The sequence below is a fragment of the Pimephales promelas genome, chromosome 14 (genome assembly GCF_988280905.1).
Source record: "Pimephales promelas chromosome 14, fPimPro1.hap1.1, whole genome shotgun sequence".
NCBI lineage: Eukaryota > Metazoa > Chordata > Actinopteri > Cypriniformes > Leuciscidae > Pimephales > Pimephales promelas.
The window spans coordinates 1,626,664-1,645,936 of NC_142782.1; the positions used below are offsets into that span (position 1 = coordinate 1,626,664).

The 19,273-nt window shown below is 38.0% G+C and overlaps 1 protein-coding gene across 2 annotated transcripts in view; it reads right to left on the reverse strand.

Moving 5' to 3' along the window:
* gnb1a (guanine nucleotide binding protein (G protein), beta polypeptide 1a) overlaps positions 1 to 19,273 on the reverse strand; it is a 49,703-nt gene that overhangs the window by 9,068 nt on the left and 21,362 nt on the right. For both annotated transcript variants that reach the window (XM_039674648.2, XM_089119255.1), the window contains exons 2-5: positions 5,742 to 5,854; positions 4,439 to 4,477; positions 4,211 to 4,317; positions 1,316 to 1,379 (exon numbers count right to left, since the gene is read on the reverse strand). In XM_039674648.2, the coding sequence (XP_039530582.1) occupies positions 1,316 to 1,379; positions 4,211 to 4,317; positions 4,439 to 4,477; positions 5,742 to 5,798 (267 nt within the window). In that variant the 5' untranslated portion in view covers positions 5,799 to 5,854. The remainder of the gene's footprint in view (positions 1 to 1,315; positions 1,380 to 4,210; positions 4,318 to 4,438; positions 4,478 to 5,741; positions 5,855 to 19,273) is intronic.

Genomic DNA, 19,273 nt, shown 5'->3' on the forward strand with positions numbered 1-19,273 from the left:
AGGCCTTTATTGATCATTATTTGTGTAGTTAAAACATTAAAACACGGCATGCCACAGGAAAAGTGTTCAAAAGCATCACATCCACTTCACATATTTCTATTTATTATAATATAATTAACTTCTCGGTAATGATATCATGTAATTTAAGAGCTCAACTCCATTAATGAGGCTGGGATATTTAATCTAAATATGTGTATCAGATGTATAACAGTGTAAATAAATAAAAGAAGGATTTAAACTGTTATTGTGATCATGCACTGTATTTATGATGAATATTACAGATGTTTTCCTTCATCAGTTCCTCAGATCTCCATCGGTGTCGCCAAACGTCTCCAGATGTTCGTATGCGTGATGAGAGTTCACTTACAGACGCACATTCTCCCGTCAAGATTGTTTAAGAAATCACAACTTATGCGTGGGAAGTGGCGTGCGGCTCTTTCAGGGCCTGTTTTGTGAAACGCAGCGGTTATAAATGAAACTCCAGGTATTATTTGACTCTGGATTAGGGAAACTGGTGGCACTTGATGAACCAACAATTCTCCTCTTTTCAATTCTGATATGGCTCCCATTGTTTTGTGGATTGCAATATTAGTAGGGTTGGGTATCGAGAATCGAGTATCGATTGGAACCGGGACTAACTTTTCGTTTTTCCCGGAATCGTTCAAAAGTTAAAATTTCGATTCCTAGTTTTGATATTCACAGTCCGGCGAGCGGAAAAAGAAACCGCTGAACACCAACGAACGAAGAAGCATCTACCGGAAGTGTTGGCATAACCACGCGAGACGAACATGAGTAGCTTACGTCGGAGGTCCAAAGTGTGGCTTCACTTTTATAAAAATAACGAAATCTCGGCAAAATGCAACATTTGTGACAGAAGGAGTATTTCCTTCAGAAAGACCGTTGGTTAGCAAGGTTAGCTAAACTTTTTTGACCCTGCCTCTTAAAAGAATCGGAATCGTTAGGAACCGGAATCGAAACAAGGAATCGGAATCAGAATCGTTCAAATTCAAACGATACCCAACCCTAAATATTAGCTGTGCTTTTGCTCTATATTGTCCAGTGTTTCAGTTTCATTGTGTTTATACAAGGGGTGGACCGTGTAAATCAATCAATCAACCAATCATCTATCTATCTTCCAAATATTTTAATAGTTTGTATAGTTTTTGTATAGTATTTAGTTTTTGCTACGTAACTGAAATTGGTACACTCATGAAATCAGTTGAGAGAATCCAGGCTAAGAAGTAATTTAACATGTTGAGTCATTAAATGAAACCATCAGTTCACAGTCACACATGGCATCGGTTTTCACTTTTACCTTGTTTGTAGTATAGCTGTCCCAGATGATAAGTTTTCCATCCTGGGAAGCACTAACAAGAAGCCTGAAAAAACAAAAAAAAAAACACAGAGAGGGCGGAAATGAAGAGAGCGAGAACAACGAGCACAATGATCATCTCAACTGTGATAAGAAAACAGTCTGATGATTATCAAATGGATATAAAACACGCCGACTGCAGATGTATGGCATGATCTGCATAATAGAGGAAGTCCTGTTCTACGTGAACCATTTTAAGATTAGTCAAACAGCGTTCACATGATGTTCATACAATAATGATCACATCAGAAGAAAAGCACTCGCACTTCTAAAAGGATCTTGAGAATAATCCAGCAGAAAACTCACCTGTAGACATACGATACGAGAGTTACATTTTAAAACAAAGTTTCGGGAGATTGTGTTATTATTGTGAATATAGTCACGGCTGAAGGCTGTGTTGATATATGTGCATGCACACATAAATGCCATGCATTATGTGAGAGCGTCAAATGACCTCAGACCACAGCGTGAAGACTAAACTCTGCTATTGTGGAGCGTCCTCGTGTGTGGCGAACATGGCGAACGCGAAGCGCTCCGGATTCAACGCAACTGAAGATCTATGTAATTAGAAATGTTCTTGGTAGTTACAGCTTCACACAAAGTGAAATGACACGCAGTGACACAGATGAGGAGACGAGCTGCTGCTTCTATTTCTATGAAGAACACAGGCACTGAAATACACACGGATCCTCAGAGGATTTCCTTAATGCCAAACAAAGACGCTTGTGTACAATCAGACCGCCTTAAAAAGAAAGTGTAATAGTCATCATATCCGGTTTCACTGTTATTTTATATTGTTTGTATTCTATTCTTGTTGGTTGAACTTCTTGAAACTAAAGTAAATATGCGTCTCTCTGTTGCGAGACGAGTGCAGCGGTCAAATGTGTCCGTCAAGCTTTTGTTTACATATAAAACAATGGAAAAGCAGTGCAGAAAATGTGTTCTGTGTGATCGGCTTGGTCGAATCGAGCTTCTCTATTTCTGGAATGTTTTGACTGCAATGACCAACGCAACAAGTGAGTTTTTTTGTGATTGTTGCAGGCAAAAATCCTTGATTACGAGGCCCGATTTCTTAAAAAATGCGATGGAATGTGCGGGATATTTATGCAATTTTATGCAAATAAAACTTGCAAAAACTGCGGTTTGATGAAAAAGAGAAAAAAAAGTGATTCCCCCAACACCCTGTTCTTACTAAGCTACTACCTTAAAGGTGCCATCTGACATAATAAATCAAATCCTACTCCATATTCCATAACAGATGGGGGCAGTATACCTCCAGAAAATGAGTTGTGCTCCCACCATCGTTGTAATGTTTTCTTCTTATTACACTTTTATTGTTAGTTTAAATTTGACAGACAGCATTCGCTGATGTTGATCAAGCTAGCGCCGTGAATTCACCGTGAGACACATGCAATTGACACTTAGCAAGCAGGTTAGTTAAGCTCTCAGATTCTGTCAATTTTATTACGCAATTCAAAGAATAAATACCGTTTTGGCACTTGTACATGTTACACCACAGATCCCTAGCGCACGCGAACCGATCGTCTCTACTAGCTAATGGAAAAAGGACATGAACACTGTTGAAAGATACAGTATGCTACAACTTACCAAAATGTATTCCTCATGCATAATATCGACCAATCATTTTTTGAACTCTTCCCTGAACTGAAATGTAGTAGCGGGCTGTATTTCCACACGACTGACATCAGGTTCAAGTACACACACAAGCCGCACGAGTTACTCGTCTATTGCAGTTTGGCTGGTGGTAACGTTGCATACCTCCTCCCATGGCCGAAACTGGTATTACGACACCTGCCGGGCCGGGGCTAGTAATTCAGCATGCTAATTCAGGTTAATATCTCGGCAGCCCTATAACTTGTCAGTTTTTTAATGACATCATTGCACTTATTTCTTCTCATTCTTTTGATGCGTGTAGCTCATTTTTCAGATATTTTTACCTCAATTATTCCATATGGCACCTTTAATGTAAAGAGTCATTTCTTATTACTTCCTTTAATAAGCAAGCATACTACATCACAGAAAGTGCTGGGAATAATTAATTTCTCATCTTGTTTTATTTCAGACTGTAACGAGTGTAAATAAGGTGTGGCCCCTTTAAGAGTTGCGTGCTCCCTGTTGAATTGTGTGCGCCTCGAACACCCCATGTGTGCGGGTAAATTCTGTTTGATGCTACTTCTTTTATCTTATGTTATTTATTAAGTAACGATGTGACGGTAGAACATGTGACAGACAGTTATACGAGTTCGATTTGTGAGATGTCAATTGCCACGGTGAGTCTGTCTGGCCTCTGCAATAACTTCAGCTGTGAGCTATCCCGTCGCGTAATTGCGTCACTTCATAACGTTCCCATGGAAACAGGGGGAAATGGCTGCTCTTGTGTGAAGCAAACGCAACATTTTTCAACTTTCTGCTTAGATATTTGTGACTTTTTTGCAACGAAAATGCGAGGATTATGAAATCATGCAAACCCCGCATATTTTGCACGGAAATCGGCAATTTCTTTGGCGAAAGTGCGGCGTATTTGAAAAAATTCAGCCCCCGCATAAATATGCAGACTTCGGCTGATTTTGCATTGAATTCAGCGATCGCATAATCACGTTTTTCTGGAGGGACTGACTAAACTAAAACATTAAAACACTCTTAACGCTAACATCTCACGTGTCACTGATAAAGGCAAAGCTGTTGAATTTGGCGAATTTGGCTTTTCATTGCTTCAGTCATTGTCAACATGTGTTTTAGGACACGAAAATCATACTGGACGTGGAGATCAGACCTCTGTACATGAACCGTCACAGCTGTACTAGCTCATGGCATCACCTTGAGTCAGTGCCCCAGTGCATGGCGTAGATCTTTGCCAAGTGTCCCCTCAGCGTCCGTCTAGTGCGCATCTGAATCCGCCCCACAGGCTCGATATTGGCTGTGATCTGCCAGAAACACATGAGAACAAAACCTAGCTCAAAAAACACCCATAAGAACTTCATCTGAACACAACATGAATTGAGACGACTTATTTGTGATGGTGGTTTGATGTTTAAAGAGCCCTACCTGAGAGAGGGTGGCATCCGCACATGCTTTCCGTGCATCCTAGAGAAGAAAAACACAGATAAAGCCACATTCACAAACACTTCAAAACAGAGGCAGAAGTAAAGATCCATCCAGAAAGCACAAAGCCTAAAGTATGCGTGGGTTTTGTTCCAATAAGCCTATGCAGTGTCACATGACTGAAATTGTCCCGAGTGACTGGTAAAAGGTCTCGTTGCCCGCGGCAGCCCATTAAGATAAAAACAGGAGGAAAAACTGGTTATGACAGTGCATGTCAGTGCTTGAGTAAAAACAAACAAATGTGTGTAATGTGCGTTGCTAAAGATAAATGTTACTTTGTACAATCTTCTGCAGAGATGACAGAAAACTGTCCTGTGTCAAAAAACACGGGTGAGGGATGGGATATTTTGCTAATTATATCTGGTATCATCTCAGTGAGCTTTTATTATGTTTCATGCATTTTTAGCATTTTCCAAAATTTCAGTGCTCACTTTTGGAAAAACCTTTAAAACGCTTGTGGACTAGGGCTGTCAAATAAAGATTAGAATTTTGAAAATTCATCAATTGAGTAAAAAGCCATGCAAAAAACATGTATTCAAAATTTTTGTTAGCTTGTCCAGTGCAGTGCGGTGCGGCTACGTCGCATTTTTTTTTTTTAAATGGCGAAAAAAAGCTTCCTGTTGACGACAACACTCTCAGTTAGTGTCAAAAACAACACACTTTACCAAACCCTGCACATCGGTCAGAGCTGTGTGTGTGTTTTCATCAGCTGGAAACACTCGCTGCGCATCAAGCTGAGCGTCTGGTGTTTTTGACAAACTTTATGTAGATGTAGTGAGTGGAAGGAGTGTTTCTGAAGGCCAGTTACACTGTGTGTTGAAGCGTGTTTTCAGATTTTAACACAGTTTTATGCACTATTGTAACAATTTTCCTTGCATGCACATTAAGGAAATTATATTTGATTTAAGAACAATTGTTTCAAAAGTTAATGCATTTTTAATTTAATTTCAATAAAAGATGATGCTAAATTTGATTTATATTTGCTTATTGTGCTCTCTGCACCCTCTTGTGGGCATAAGAGAGAATAGAGTACTTTTTTCCTCTAATATTAAGTATTGCCTAGAGTTTGAATGCAATTTGAATTTTGCTCATATTTAAGAAATTCAAACTTACTTTTCAGCCAGTTTGACAGCCCTAGCGTGGACAGAGCGTTTTCAAATGTATACGTAGCCTATTATCATGTTGCAATGTGTGTGGCAGCATGCGATATGGTAAAGTGTTGAGCGTGCGTGTGTGTGTGACTGACTCTGATCTGGTTTTTCAGCTGTTCAGCCTCCTGACGCAACTGGTCGAGTTCGCTCATTTTCTTCTGCTAGACGATGGGCTTCACTCCGTCCGCTTACTGCCGCTCGCACTGATCTGAAAAACACACAAACACCATTACTCTATTGATTGCATATTACTGAACAATAGATTTTCATGAATGTACATTGCGTGGCAGTGTTAAAAGCAGACGAATTTAAAGATGCAACCTCCTGAAGTTGATGAACTGCCATCAAAACAAATTTAGGGTTTGATAGTTAACATGAACTAACAATGACAAATACTTCTAAAGCATTTATTAAGTGATAAAGTACATCCAACCAGTCATCTCAATAAACCCCGACAGGGTGATCAGGATCAGGTCTTGCATCAGCCTGAAGGGGGTTATTCTGAGATCACACACACACACACACACACACACACACACACACACAAAGGGGGTTATTCTGAGATCTCACACACACAGGTTTATTCTGAGATAACCAGCTGGATGTATATTATACCGCTTATTACATGGCTACTTCCACAAAAGTAAATAATTAGATGCAAAATATTGATCGGAGTTGAAATATTGAATATATTTTAATATTTTATTCTTTAACGCAAAGCTGCCACAGAGAGGGCAGATTCAGGATTAAGTTCAAACTAGACTAACTTTTAAGTGATTCGGTATACAGTCATAACACTTATTACAGGAAATTAGAGATATTGATTACAGATTAAACTTTTAAAATCTGACCTTTTTATATCTTATAATCTAAAAGTGTACAAAACAGCAGTCACAAAATGTCAGCAACTGCATTTGTATGAAACAAGAGAGAGCGAGTGCACGATACTGGATGGCAAAATGAAATGACTGTACACAAAATATTGATTTGACTGAGTTTTATTATTTTATTCCACGAAGAAAAAGCCTTCCTAGTGAGCGTATAGCGCTGATGTCTTCAGTGACCCGGATGAGCCTGTGTTTGTGTTCAGCGGCTGTTATCTGGGAATAACTCACCGCTGGATGGCACTATTGACCAATCAGAATCAAGCATTCCAAAGAGCCGTGTAATAATCTTAGTTGACGCTAATTTCAATATAAAAGGTCTGTTTTTGCATGATCAAAACGTGTTGGTCCAGCTGTTTGGGAACACAACGCACCCGACATGAACGGCGCACATCAAACCCGTCTGATCGCAGCGACGGAGACACCGAGCCTCATTATACACCAGCCGTTCAACCCACAACATGCACAAGCACAGCTGACATCAGCGCTATAGTTAGAGCCCCGTTACCACTGGACACGGTGAGAAAAGACATTTCCAACACTAATGAAGGGATGCGAGCACGTCTCTTTCTCCGCCTGTGTCCTTGCCAACCCGTGAAGCCGTTGCTTAGCAACAGTGTTGTGCAGCGAGCCGGTGCTAAAGATCACCATTACTGCGTGTCTCCAACACAATCACACAACTACACAAACACTTCACCACCCAAGCACAGATAATTGCATTACTATATAGTGAATGTGATACGCTGCCGTTTAATTAAGACCCTGTGATCGGATACACTTTCCTACAAAACCAGGGAGTACATACTGTGATGACTATTGCATGCTGACAATGCAATGGATTTTTTTTTTTCCCGAACAGGTGATCTAACCTTTTAACCAGCCAACCAATGAGATTCGTGCGTCGGGTCACATGCTCAGATGCCGTCTCAGTTCTCTTGCATTTAATGTTGTTTGGTAAACACCATAGCGAATACAACAATCTGAATGGCTGTAGTACAAACTCATGACAATTTCCATTAAAAAGGACGAACTTTTTTTCTGTGCGTGACAAGCGGGTGTCAGAAACTGAAAGTTGTGCACCGCGGTATTTCGGCCGAACAGACAAATTGAACGCAAAAACCGGACTGAATGTTCATTCTGAACATTTGTGTTGGTATGAACGACTGCTTTAAAAAAAAATAACATAAAAAAGTGTTTAACAGCTTCCTCTTTATGGCTTCAACGGCGGAGAAACCCCGGAGTAAACGGTTGTCTTAAGGTCATGTTAACACATGAAAATCATGACGGAAAGTGTAAGTAGTTTAATGAGCTCTTCTTGCCTCGTGGGTATGAGTGTAAAGACAGATGTTTTACTAGAGTCTCAATAAAACGTCAAACAATGCAATCAAACACAGCAGATACGGTAATTTAGTACTCTAAAATTAAATGTAGGTAAATATTGCTCTTTATTCCTAATATAGATAGATAGATAGATAGATAGATAGATAGATAGATAGATAGATAGATAGATAGATAGATAGATAGATAGATAGATAGATAGATAGATAGATAGATAGATAGATAAAACTGCCTTGATTAGATTTTCAGTTTTCTTGTATTAAACCTATCGAACCTAATTTGTAAGACAGACATAAATTCACAGATATAAAATTATTATTATTATTATTATTATTATTATTTAATAGGTATGACGCTTAGCCCTATACCATTCAGCTAATTAAAAGCCATAAAAATATACTATATTAATAAAAAATATACCCATACCTGGCAAAATAAGTTCCGTACTTTCAGTATTTCACTGAGAGAAATCAATCCAAAAGGCAAAAACTTTGAATTATGTGGGTCAAGAGGTGGTTCGTTGGTCAGAGAGACCAGAGTAAAGTGCGAGTGGACATAGACACAGACCTCGTCCCGTTCTCAATGTCACTCCTGTAATCCAGGGACACAGTTGATTCAGCGCGTCCGCACAAATCCGGTTAACACCAAATCTGCTGATGAACTCTCCTGCTGACCCAAATCCACTGCAGACACTTTCACTCACATCAAAGTGAACAAGAGCACAAACCTCTTGACCAACACTAGTGAGGACACACTCCTACAGAAGGACTACAGCAGAAACATCTTGCCTTATTCAGCACAACTACATCTAGTCACTGCAAAACGTCCATCTAAAAGCACAAAAAGCCACCCGAGGTCCCACAAAAGCACACGATTTAGCGCACGATTCCCTCGCATGGTCATTCCCTCAGGTGTGCCGTCTTATTTCTAGAGGAAAGTAAAGCCTTACCTGGACTCTGTATTCCCAGACACAGCTCCTGCGTCTCCAACGACCAAAGACCTTCTGTAGGGATCTACACTGGATGAACACCTTCACCTGAGCGCTAGCGGCTGATTGGCCGGCTCCGCGTTTAGACACAGATGCGGTTTAAGCCTCACATAATCCAGCTGATAAAGTGTCACGATAATATTGCTAATACGGGGTCAGCGGCCGCATACACAACCTGGATACAGCTTTAGCTTCACCTCAACACTGCTCGACACGACGAACAGTCTGTGTGCAGTATAATATTCTACACACACACACAATTAAATATGACATAACCAGTCGGGCTGGGAGAAAACACTTAGCTATTGCGATTTTTTTTATTCCAGAATCGATATTAATTCAATAGCTTTATTTTTGTCCTTGCTTGTAGACAGACGTTCGCCACTTTCGTTCCAACAAAGGATGCAATGTGTCGTTATCTATGAGTTTTGAGTGATGTAATATCCCAAGTGTGCGCATGAAAGAGACGCGAGACTGAACGCACTGAAAGCCCTCGCGCTACTCGTACGCGGAGAGATCTGATTCATCTTTAAAAGACTGATCTCGATTTAAACACCCACACGATTTTTTAATTCGCCTGTCTATTAAACTGACAAAATCATATCGCAACATTCAAAGCTGTGTTGGCACTGACCCGGAGACAGTCGTCATGAAACCGCAGTCTTTTCAACCTCATAGTATCATTATTTTCTGTGATGCAATAGTTAAAACGATCATTGAAGTACTTGGATAAAAGTTTAAAGTTCAAATATGACCACTGATGTCTACGTAGTGTCAAAATCAGCTTTTGATAGAAACTCTGTGCTTAAAATCAAGCATTTATCGATTACATTGTTGCACCACTAAGTGGCGACAAATGACTGTTAATAATCTATTTGTTATTGAATCGTTTATTTAAGAAAATGTAGTATTGTATGATGGTTCTGAAGTCAAAAAGAAGTTAGAGCAGTTTGTGAATCAGAGATTTGGAAATTATGCTCAAATGTTATAGAGAATTAAGTGAGAACAGCAGGGAATGAACCAAAAAAAAAAATTTTTTTTGACAGGTTATCAATCTACATGAATATCAGATAGAGACGCCAGCACCTGATTGGGAAGCGCTGGGGGAACATTCAATCATAAAAAAAATAATAATAGCAAGTACACTCACCTAAAGGATTATTAGGCTGTTCACTTTCTCATTAATGCAATTATCTAATCAACCAATCACATGGCAGTTGCTTCAATGCATTTAGGGGTGTGGTCCTGGTCAAGACAATCTCCTGAACGTCGGAATGGGAAAGAAAGGGGATTTAAGTAGTTTTGAGCGTGGCATTGTTGTTGGTGTCTGAGTATTTCACAATCTGCTCAGTTACTGGCATTTTCACACACAACCATTTCTAGGGTTTACGAAGAATGGAGTGAAAAACATCCAGTATGGGTCAGTCCTGTGGGCCAAAATGCCTTGTTGATGCGGGAGGTCAGAGGAGAATGGGCCGACTGATTCAAGCTGATAGAAGAGCGACTTTGACTGAAATAACCACTCGTTACAACCGAGGTATGCAGCAAAGCATTTGTGAAGAAGACACAACACACACAACCTTGAGGCGGATGGGCTACAACAGCAGAAGACCCCACCGGGTACCACTCATCTCCACTACAAATAGGAAAAAGAGGCGACAATCTGCAAGAGCTCACCAAAACTGGACAGCTGAAGACTGGAGAAATGTCACCTGGTCTGATGAGTCTCGATTTCAGATGGTAGAGTCAGAATTTGGCGTAAACAGAATGAGAACATGGATCCATCATGCCTTGTTCCCACTGTGCAGGCTGGTGGTGGTGGTGTAATGGTTTTCTTGGCACACTTTACCCCCTTAGTGCCAATTGGGCATCGTTTAAATGCCACGGCCTACCTGAGCATTGTTTCTGACCATGTCCATCCCTTTATGGCCACCATGTCCCCATCCTCTGATGGCTACTTCCAGCAGGATAATGACCATGTCACAAAGCTGGAATCATTTCAAATTGGTTTCTTGAACATGTCAATGAGTTGACTGTACTAAAATGGCCGCCACAGTCACCAGATCTCACCCCAATAGAGCATCTTTGGGATGTGGTGGAACGGGAGCTTCATCCCTCAAATCTCCATCAACTGCAAGATGCTATCCTATCAATATGGGCCGACATCTCTAAAGAATGCTTTCAGCACCTTGTTGGATCAATGCCACGGAGAATTAAGGCAGTTCTGAAGGCGAAAGCGGGTCAAACACAGTATTAGTATGGTGTTCCTAATAATACTTTAGGTGAGTGTATATGCACACACACTTTTCAAAAGTTTTAGATCCATAAGACTTATTTAAATGTTTTTTGAAAGAAGTCTCTTCTGCTCACCAAAGCTGTATTTATTTGACCAAAATGCAGTAAAAACGGTAATATTGTGAAATATTTTACAATTTAAAACAGACATTTTCAATGTATTCTAAACTAATTTATTCCTGTGATCAAAGCTGAATGTTCAGCATCATTACTCCAGTCTTCATGTCACATGATCCTTCAGAAATCACTCTAATATGAGGATCTGATGCTCAAGAAACATTTATGAATCTCAATGTTAAAATTCTCAAGGATTATTTGATGAATAGATTTCAAAAGAACAGCATCTATCTGACATAGAAAGCTTTTGTAACATTATAAAATGTCTTTACTGTCAGTTTTGATCAATTTAATGCATCCTGGGTGAATAAAAGAATAGATTTCTTACTAATTATTTCCAAAACTTTTAAACAGTAATGTATGAGATTACAACTACATTCTGTTAGAGGATGCACAAACTCTCATCAATTATGTGTTGCCATTTCTGTATGTAGGGTAAATTCAGGTTTATTGGGACACCATTCCCCCAATTGATCCCAATGGCAAAAAGTGTCCCAATTAACACGAATTTCTCCCTACGAGAAACATTCACTGGAAAACACTCCAAAAGCAGGAAAAACGTGGCGCTGCTCATTTGAACCACACTGGACATTTATCAGAATGCAGAACAAATATAAATCACAGTAACTTTTCTTTTTACACTTTTTGATGTTATTAAGACAGATAAATTTACATATGCATACATCTTGCTTAGACATATTTGGTTGCATTAACCCTTATGCTGCATTAGGGACATTTTTGGTCTTTTGCAGTTTAATTTCTTTGACCATTTTGGCTGTTTTAATGCAAATGGTATGAAATTTGGCAAAATTGTGACTTTTTGGATACATGTAAAAAATGTGATCCCATTTTGCAAAATATGTATAACACACACTGTGTAGATCAAATAGTAACACTCAGCACCATAAAGACCAAAAATGGCCCATTGAAACCCATTAAAACGTTGTTTAAATCTGAGGCTGTCAGTAATACATGAAACATGATTTTTGCACAAACATCCTTTCATTTTGAAGCAAAAGCATTATATTTGCATTATATAGTGATGACGTCACTACATATTTATTCCCTATGGGTGGAAATGCACCTTATTTTAGGCAATAGGCAATGTTTAATAGGTGGCCATTTTTGGTCTCTAACGTGCTAAGTGGGATTTTTTGCAAAGTGGGACTGTGATAATCCAAATCTAAAGTTTTCTCTTTGCATTTAGTTTATTGAAAATAATTGAATTTTTGTGTTTTTTCCTCTTATACAAATCGATGGTTTCGCAAACAAAACTGGTAATTAAAGGGTTAAAATCCTGAAATTGAATACATTTTTGGTAGTTATGATGAGGACTGATGCTGGTTAAAAGATTTAACTTGGTAAAAGTGGAAAATAATAATAATATATAATATTTTAGGCAATGTTTAATATGTGGCCATTTTTGGTCCTTAATGCACTCAACGGTGTTAAAAATCTAATGCAGCACAAGGGTTAATGCATCTCGTTATGTTTTAGCTATGAACCACGCTTGCACAAACTAACCAACTCCATAAATAAAGGATGTAACTGCGAACCAAAGCACATGTTTCAAGAGAAAAGAAAAGCAAATATTTGCTCAGCCAGAGACTTTATTTACATGTGCAATTGCAAACATACTTCATCTAATGTTATTTTTACCAGAAAGTGTGTCAATTTTTGACTGAAAAAAAAAAAAAAAAAAAAGTAAAGTCAAATTTATTTTTCACAACACCCAATGTTTCAAAGAAGTATAATGCCTAGCAGTTTAGGCAAAGAAAGAAGCTCTCCTTTAACATGACAGAGCAGAGTCATCCTGGGAATGACGTTACGGTGTCCACAAAGACGAGCAGCTAAATCTGTGCGGTACAGGAGGTGAGCAGGGCATTGCTCTGCGTATATTACACACGCTGCCCTGTTTCTGTGGGGTTTAATAATGAAGGACCCCCTCCCTCCAGACCAGCACGAGCTGCAGGCCTTTAACTCCTTCCTTTCTGAACACACGACTCGCCGCAGCAGATGAAATCAGTTCGTCATGATCTCCGACAGTTCCTGCTGAAGCAAAGCGAGCAGCTTTAGACAGATCTCATCAGAACTGAACCCGTTTCCTGAAGAAAGTCGAACGCACTCCTGTCTGTTCCTACTGTGACGCTTCTGAATAGAAATGTTAATTTCCTCCCTGCTTGAGGTCACATGAAACCTCTAATCTGAACATGAACTACATCAATTAATGCTTATAGGCTTCACAAATTAACCAGGCAGGGCTCGACCAATGCCACCATTTCAGTTGCTTTGCAAATTAAAATTACTACATATGAATATAAAAATATGAACGCTGGGCAACAATTAATCGCATCCAAAAAAAATAAAAAATTGTGTTTACATAATGTGTGTGTGTAGTGTATAATTATTGTGTATATATAAACACACATATGCATGTCCGATACATGGTAGCGGGCCGTCACACCAAAAGTCATGACGCCCGATATTGTGCGTACTGTTCTGTGATGTAGTTAAGCCCCACGAGATGCAGAAACCATTGTAAAGCATCATAAGGTTTAGATGCGATTAAATGATATATATATATATATATAGATATATATATATATATATATATATACACACACACACATATAGATATATATATTTTTTAGGTTTATATTTTAAAGGCAAAATATATATATATATATATATATATATATATATATATATATATATATATACACACACTACACCAAATCACAGCTAATGAGTAGTTGTACTATACAATCTGAATAAAAACTACAACTCTTAAAGTGCATGTGGCTAGTTTTCATGCCTTCAGTCAAAAGAGCTGGTGAGTGACTGATTACATTTCAGACACTGAACATTGTCTTTTTGTTTGTTTATGTTTATGAGGTGAAACCGGTTCACATGAGCCCGTCAATTGAAAATATTACATTTGAATTATCAGAAGCAGGGTTGGACCCAAGAGGCTTAGGGGCATTAAATGAATAAAAATGCAAGTGAAATTCTAGGTATAAAGATAATACCACTAGAGATGCACCGATTGATGGGCTGGTGACCGGAATTGGCTGATTTTCACGTGATCGGCCATGATCTGCGACCGGCCGGTCATGCCGATTTTATGCCGGTCAAATGCACTCGGGCGTCGCATGAGTAACATCGCGCAAGACCAGCATCACACGTGCACACGGAACGCACATTTAGAAAACCTCGTGAATTACGGGCGTTTTACACCGCAAACGTGAGCAGCGCGTATTATTTCCATTCACACCAGGAGCAAGAGCAGGAGCAGAGTCTATTTTTGCTGCGCTGCTCACTCAATGAAAGTGAAAGCACACTTTTGATGGACAAAATAAATATGATTTCACAAAAGTGCCCAAAATGCACATAATTTGCATGTCTGGTGTGTTTTAACAAGAACTGAATTATACGTCATATATTGTAAACATGTTTTTTATTTGGGTATTGGATGTGAAAAGAAGGAAATGGTTCTTCCATAACACTGCACTTTAGATGTGTGTGAATTTCACAAATCAGTAGTAATTTATATAGCTTAGTCCTATTTTATAGCGATTACTGTTCAAAAATCTTCTATGTAAAATGTTCTACTTAAGAAAAGAGAGAAAATAAATATTTGTGTGTGCTGTAAAGTGGTTAGAAAAAATGAAATCGGAATCGGCTAAAATCGGTATTGTCAGGTCAAACTCTGAAAAATCGTTATCTGCCAAGAAAATATCACTCAGCAATAATAAATGCAATATCACTCAGGCAAGACTGCCGTGCCAAATATCAGCATGATTGCAAATGTGATGAAGCTTATATTCAACAGTTCAATAAACAAGAAGTTAATATTAGGTGACATACATTTTAGAGTTTGTGCTCTAAATCAGCAATAAAATTAGTCCCGAACAAAGCAGTGTTGCACATCTGAGCAACGTTGTGTTTTGTTACTGAATAAATCTGCATTTCTGAACCGATTGAATCTATGGATTTGACTTTGCTGCCACATACCGGCGGTTTTAGTTTCATATATTACATTTTCCTTAATGAAAATTCTATACCTTAATTTCATAACATTTGTATGCAATTGTAATTGCAGTGTAAATGCCACCTCTGAGCTAAAAATACAGAATGCCTCTGCAGTGCAAAGATGAGTTTTGCTGATCCCATTTCATTTGAATGATAACAGAAAGATTAGTCTTTTTCTAATTGATTATCGTTTTAGTTTTTGAAATCTGACATACATTGGTTAGAAAAAGACTGCCCTTATAAAGGTAAAGGATGGTCCTGGAAATCAATTTAAGGAAGAAATTTCACCCTGTAATGGGAAAGTTAATGTCTTTCAATGATCAGAAGGTGCTCCTAGATTTCCAAATTTTGTGTAAAGTCCTGTGCTAGTGAACACTGTGCTGCCACACATCAGATGACTGCTGTTATAGTGAAGAGAGCTGTGCGCGGCAGGAGCGAGCGGAGACTGTAGCGCGCCGTGACGCAACGCCACAAAAATAGATATGTGCTCCAATTATCAGCAGCGCTGCCTCCTCTCCAAGCGTTTATAATGTGTGCGGGGCGCTTACAGTGCAGACTTCCACTGGCAGAGAAATACCATTCATTCACAGAGCATTGTTTTTTACAGAGATCTCACGATAGATGGACTGGGGGTGGAGGGGTAAAACATTCAAATTGATGTGGGGGAAAAATATAGAAGTATTGTGTATAGAGGTAGAAGTATATATATATATATATATATATATATATATATATAGTGATATTTGCTGATTTTATGACATACACACATATACACACACACACACACATATATATATTTATATATATATATATATATATATATATACATATATATATATACATACATACACACACACACACATATATATGTATGTATGTATATATATATATATATATATATATATATTAGGGCTGTGCAAAAGTTAATTGCGATTAATCGCATCCAAAATAAAAGTCTGTGTTTACATAATATATTTGTGTGTGCTGTATATAATTATTTTGTATATATAAATACCTATTAGGGGTGTGCAAAAAAATCGATTCACATTTGAATCGCGATTCAATCTTTACCGATTCAGAATCGATTCATAGAATTCCAAAAATCGATTCATAGGCTATATTTTTTAATGGCGTGCAGGGGCGGAGTGGCAATCGGGTAAGTCGGGACTTTTACCGGTGGTCCGGTAGTGTTTCTATGGTTTCGAGGCTGCGAGGGCCGGTCTGATAAATAGTCATTGCAAGTTCTTGCCGCCCGCTGGTCAAACTGTGCAGCCACTCTGCTCAACCCGTAAATAAATTCATCGATCCGCAGATCTGTTTGAGTTCTGTAGATCTTTTGCCAAGCGTGTCAGAGGTGACGGGTTCTAAACCGCACTCGTATAGTTTTTTCTCTCTCTCATCAAAACCGAATATGTTCATCACGTTTGTGTGCATTTTATTTTGTGATTTCACCGGAGTCTCCACAACGGCGATAGATTGAAGCGCGCGTCCGAGAGAAGACTGCGTGAGCCACAGAGAACACTGTATCCATGACACTGATTGCAGCGGACACGAGCGCTCAGCTTGATTTCAAAAACAACAGGTCTCTTATTTAATAGCGAACTAAATGAATGCTCTGCTAGTTAACTGGAGATACCCGCAAATTACGCGCCTATGAACGACTTCACTGGATGTAAACAAATCAATCTAACCATAGATGTTACCAGTAGCGGTGGCTTTTTTTAAATCTATTTAAAATATTTTCGCAAGGGTTCTATGAAATTAGTATATATTTTTAGAAAGTTCAATGTGCCCAGTCGAGTTCACATTTCAACAGTCAACCTGGTAGCTGAAGTAGGCCTACTCCTTAAACCACATTTAGCATAATTGTTTGTTTGATCTGACTATAGCACTTTAAAGCTAAATGTAAAAGCTTTTTATTTAAGTTTTATGGTAACACTTTACAATAAGGTTCGTTAGTTAACATTAGTTAACTACATTAGTTAATATGAACTAATAATGAATAGCACATATACAGCATTTGTTAATCTTTGTTAATGTTATTTTCATCATTTACTAATACTTGATTAAAATCTTGTTAACATTAGTTAATGCACCCTGAACTAACATGAACAAACAATGAACAGCTGTATTTTCATGAACTAACATTAACAAAGATGAACAAATGCAGTAACAAATGTATTGCTCATGGTTAGTGCATGTTAGTAAATACATTAACTAATGTTAAATAATGAACCTTATTGTAAAGTGTTACCAGTTTTATTTTAAACTTGAATTAAATGTATTTAAAAGCTGGCCAAAGCTTGGCACTTCGCACTTTTTAGTTGCAAAAGTTTTTATTTTTGTATGTGGACATATAAAGTAATATCAAACTTTTCTTTTAAATTATGTCTACTGCAATCAATCACATAGGAAAAAGTAAACTACATTTATGTAGACCTGCGAATCGTTTTTTGAATCGAGAATCGTTTTTGAATCGAAAATCGATTTTGAATCGAATCTCGAGACAAAAAATCGGTATCGAATCGAATCGTGACATTTTCTGAATCGTGCACCCCTAATACCTATGCATGCATGTTTATATTTAAGAATTATTTGCGCTTAAATTCTGCATATATTTATAAATACATAATCTATATTATATAAATATAAATATTTTATATATGAATTAGGGCTGCAACTAACGATTATTTTGATAATCGATTAATCGGACGATTATTTTTTCGATTAATCGATTAATCGGATAAAAAAATTATATTCCATTTTTTTGTTTATTATAACAAAATAAAACCCTAAAAACCACACTCTTTTGTGTGCTAAACAATCTACTTAATACAGACAACTTCATTTTAAAGAAAAACAACAAATAAAAAATATATATGACCATAACCTATGAAAAAAATGCTATTGTAAACTAGATTAGTGGATAACTCAGCAAAACTTAGCCTAGAAATATCACAAGTGCACAATAATTTTATAAAATCTGAACATTTAGTGAAAAAAATATTCCTTAGTGGGGAACAAATAAGAGACAATAAGTGTAGCACTAACTCTGGTAAAACGTACACATTGCTCTTTGTATTGTTGTTATACATTTATGAAAAACATCGTAAAAATCAGATGCACAACTGTTTTAAATGTAAAGCACAGCTGTTTAGTGAGGAAGCAAAATATAATAGATAGGACAGAACAAGAAAGGCTATTAATAAGCTTTCATTGTGCAGAAGTATTATGACATGATCATGAAAGAGCTGCACAAAGTGCTTATATCGCGAGCGTTGAATGATGCGCTTGAAGCAACACGGAGTCACAGGGCGGCGCGCAGCTCTTCAGTGTCCGCCGCATTAAAGTTAAAAGCACCAAGGAAAGAGAAAGACATATTGACTGTGTATTATACAGTATTTATGCAATAGTTTATTAAGCCTTTTCTTTTAACAGTTTTAAATTTCAGTTAGGCTACTGTGCACGTGAAGAACAATTATAACTGCGCCGACTCTACTATAGTGTTGTGATCTAACAGACACTCAGTAGAAAGTGATTAAGTTACAGCAATAAAAGTCTAGCAAGATAGAAAAACCATCATAGACCTTTATCTACGGATCAATTATAATAATAACATTGAATCATCTTGGAAAGAGATCATCATGTTAACTGTTGTAACGCGACGCGAATAGAGAATGACTGACAGCCGCAGTGGAGGGAAAAGCTTAGGTTAACTTGAATTTAATGACTTAATATACATTTCTATCTCACATTATACTACAGTATGGCTTCATAAAGTATACACGATTAACGTAGGTCACCTATTTTGGTTTCAAAACGGCGAATTTACCGAAAGGTGAATGATTTTCGTGTATGCTGCATATTGATAGCGGTTTCCTGATGCCCGCAAATTAGTTCAAACTCACGGAATCAAGAGCGCGCATGCGAGACAGAAGATAATGTGCTCCAAACCGTCCGTGTTGCGCGCGCG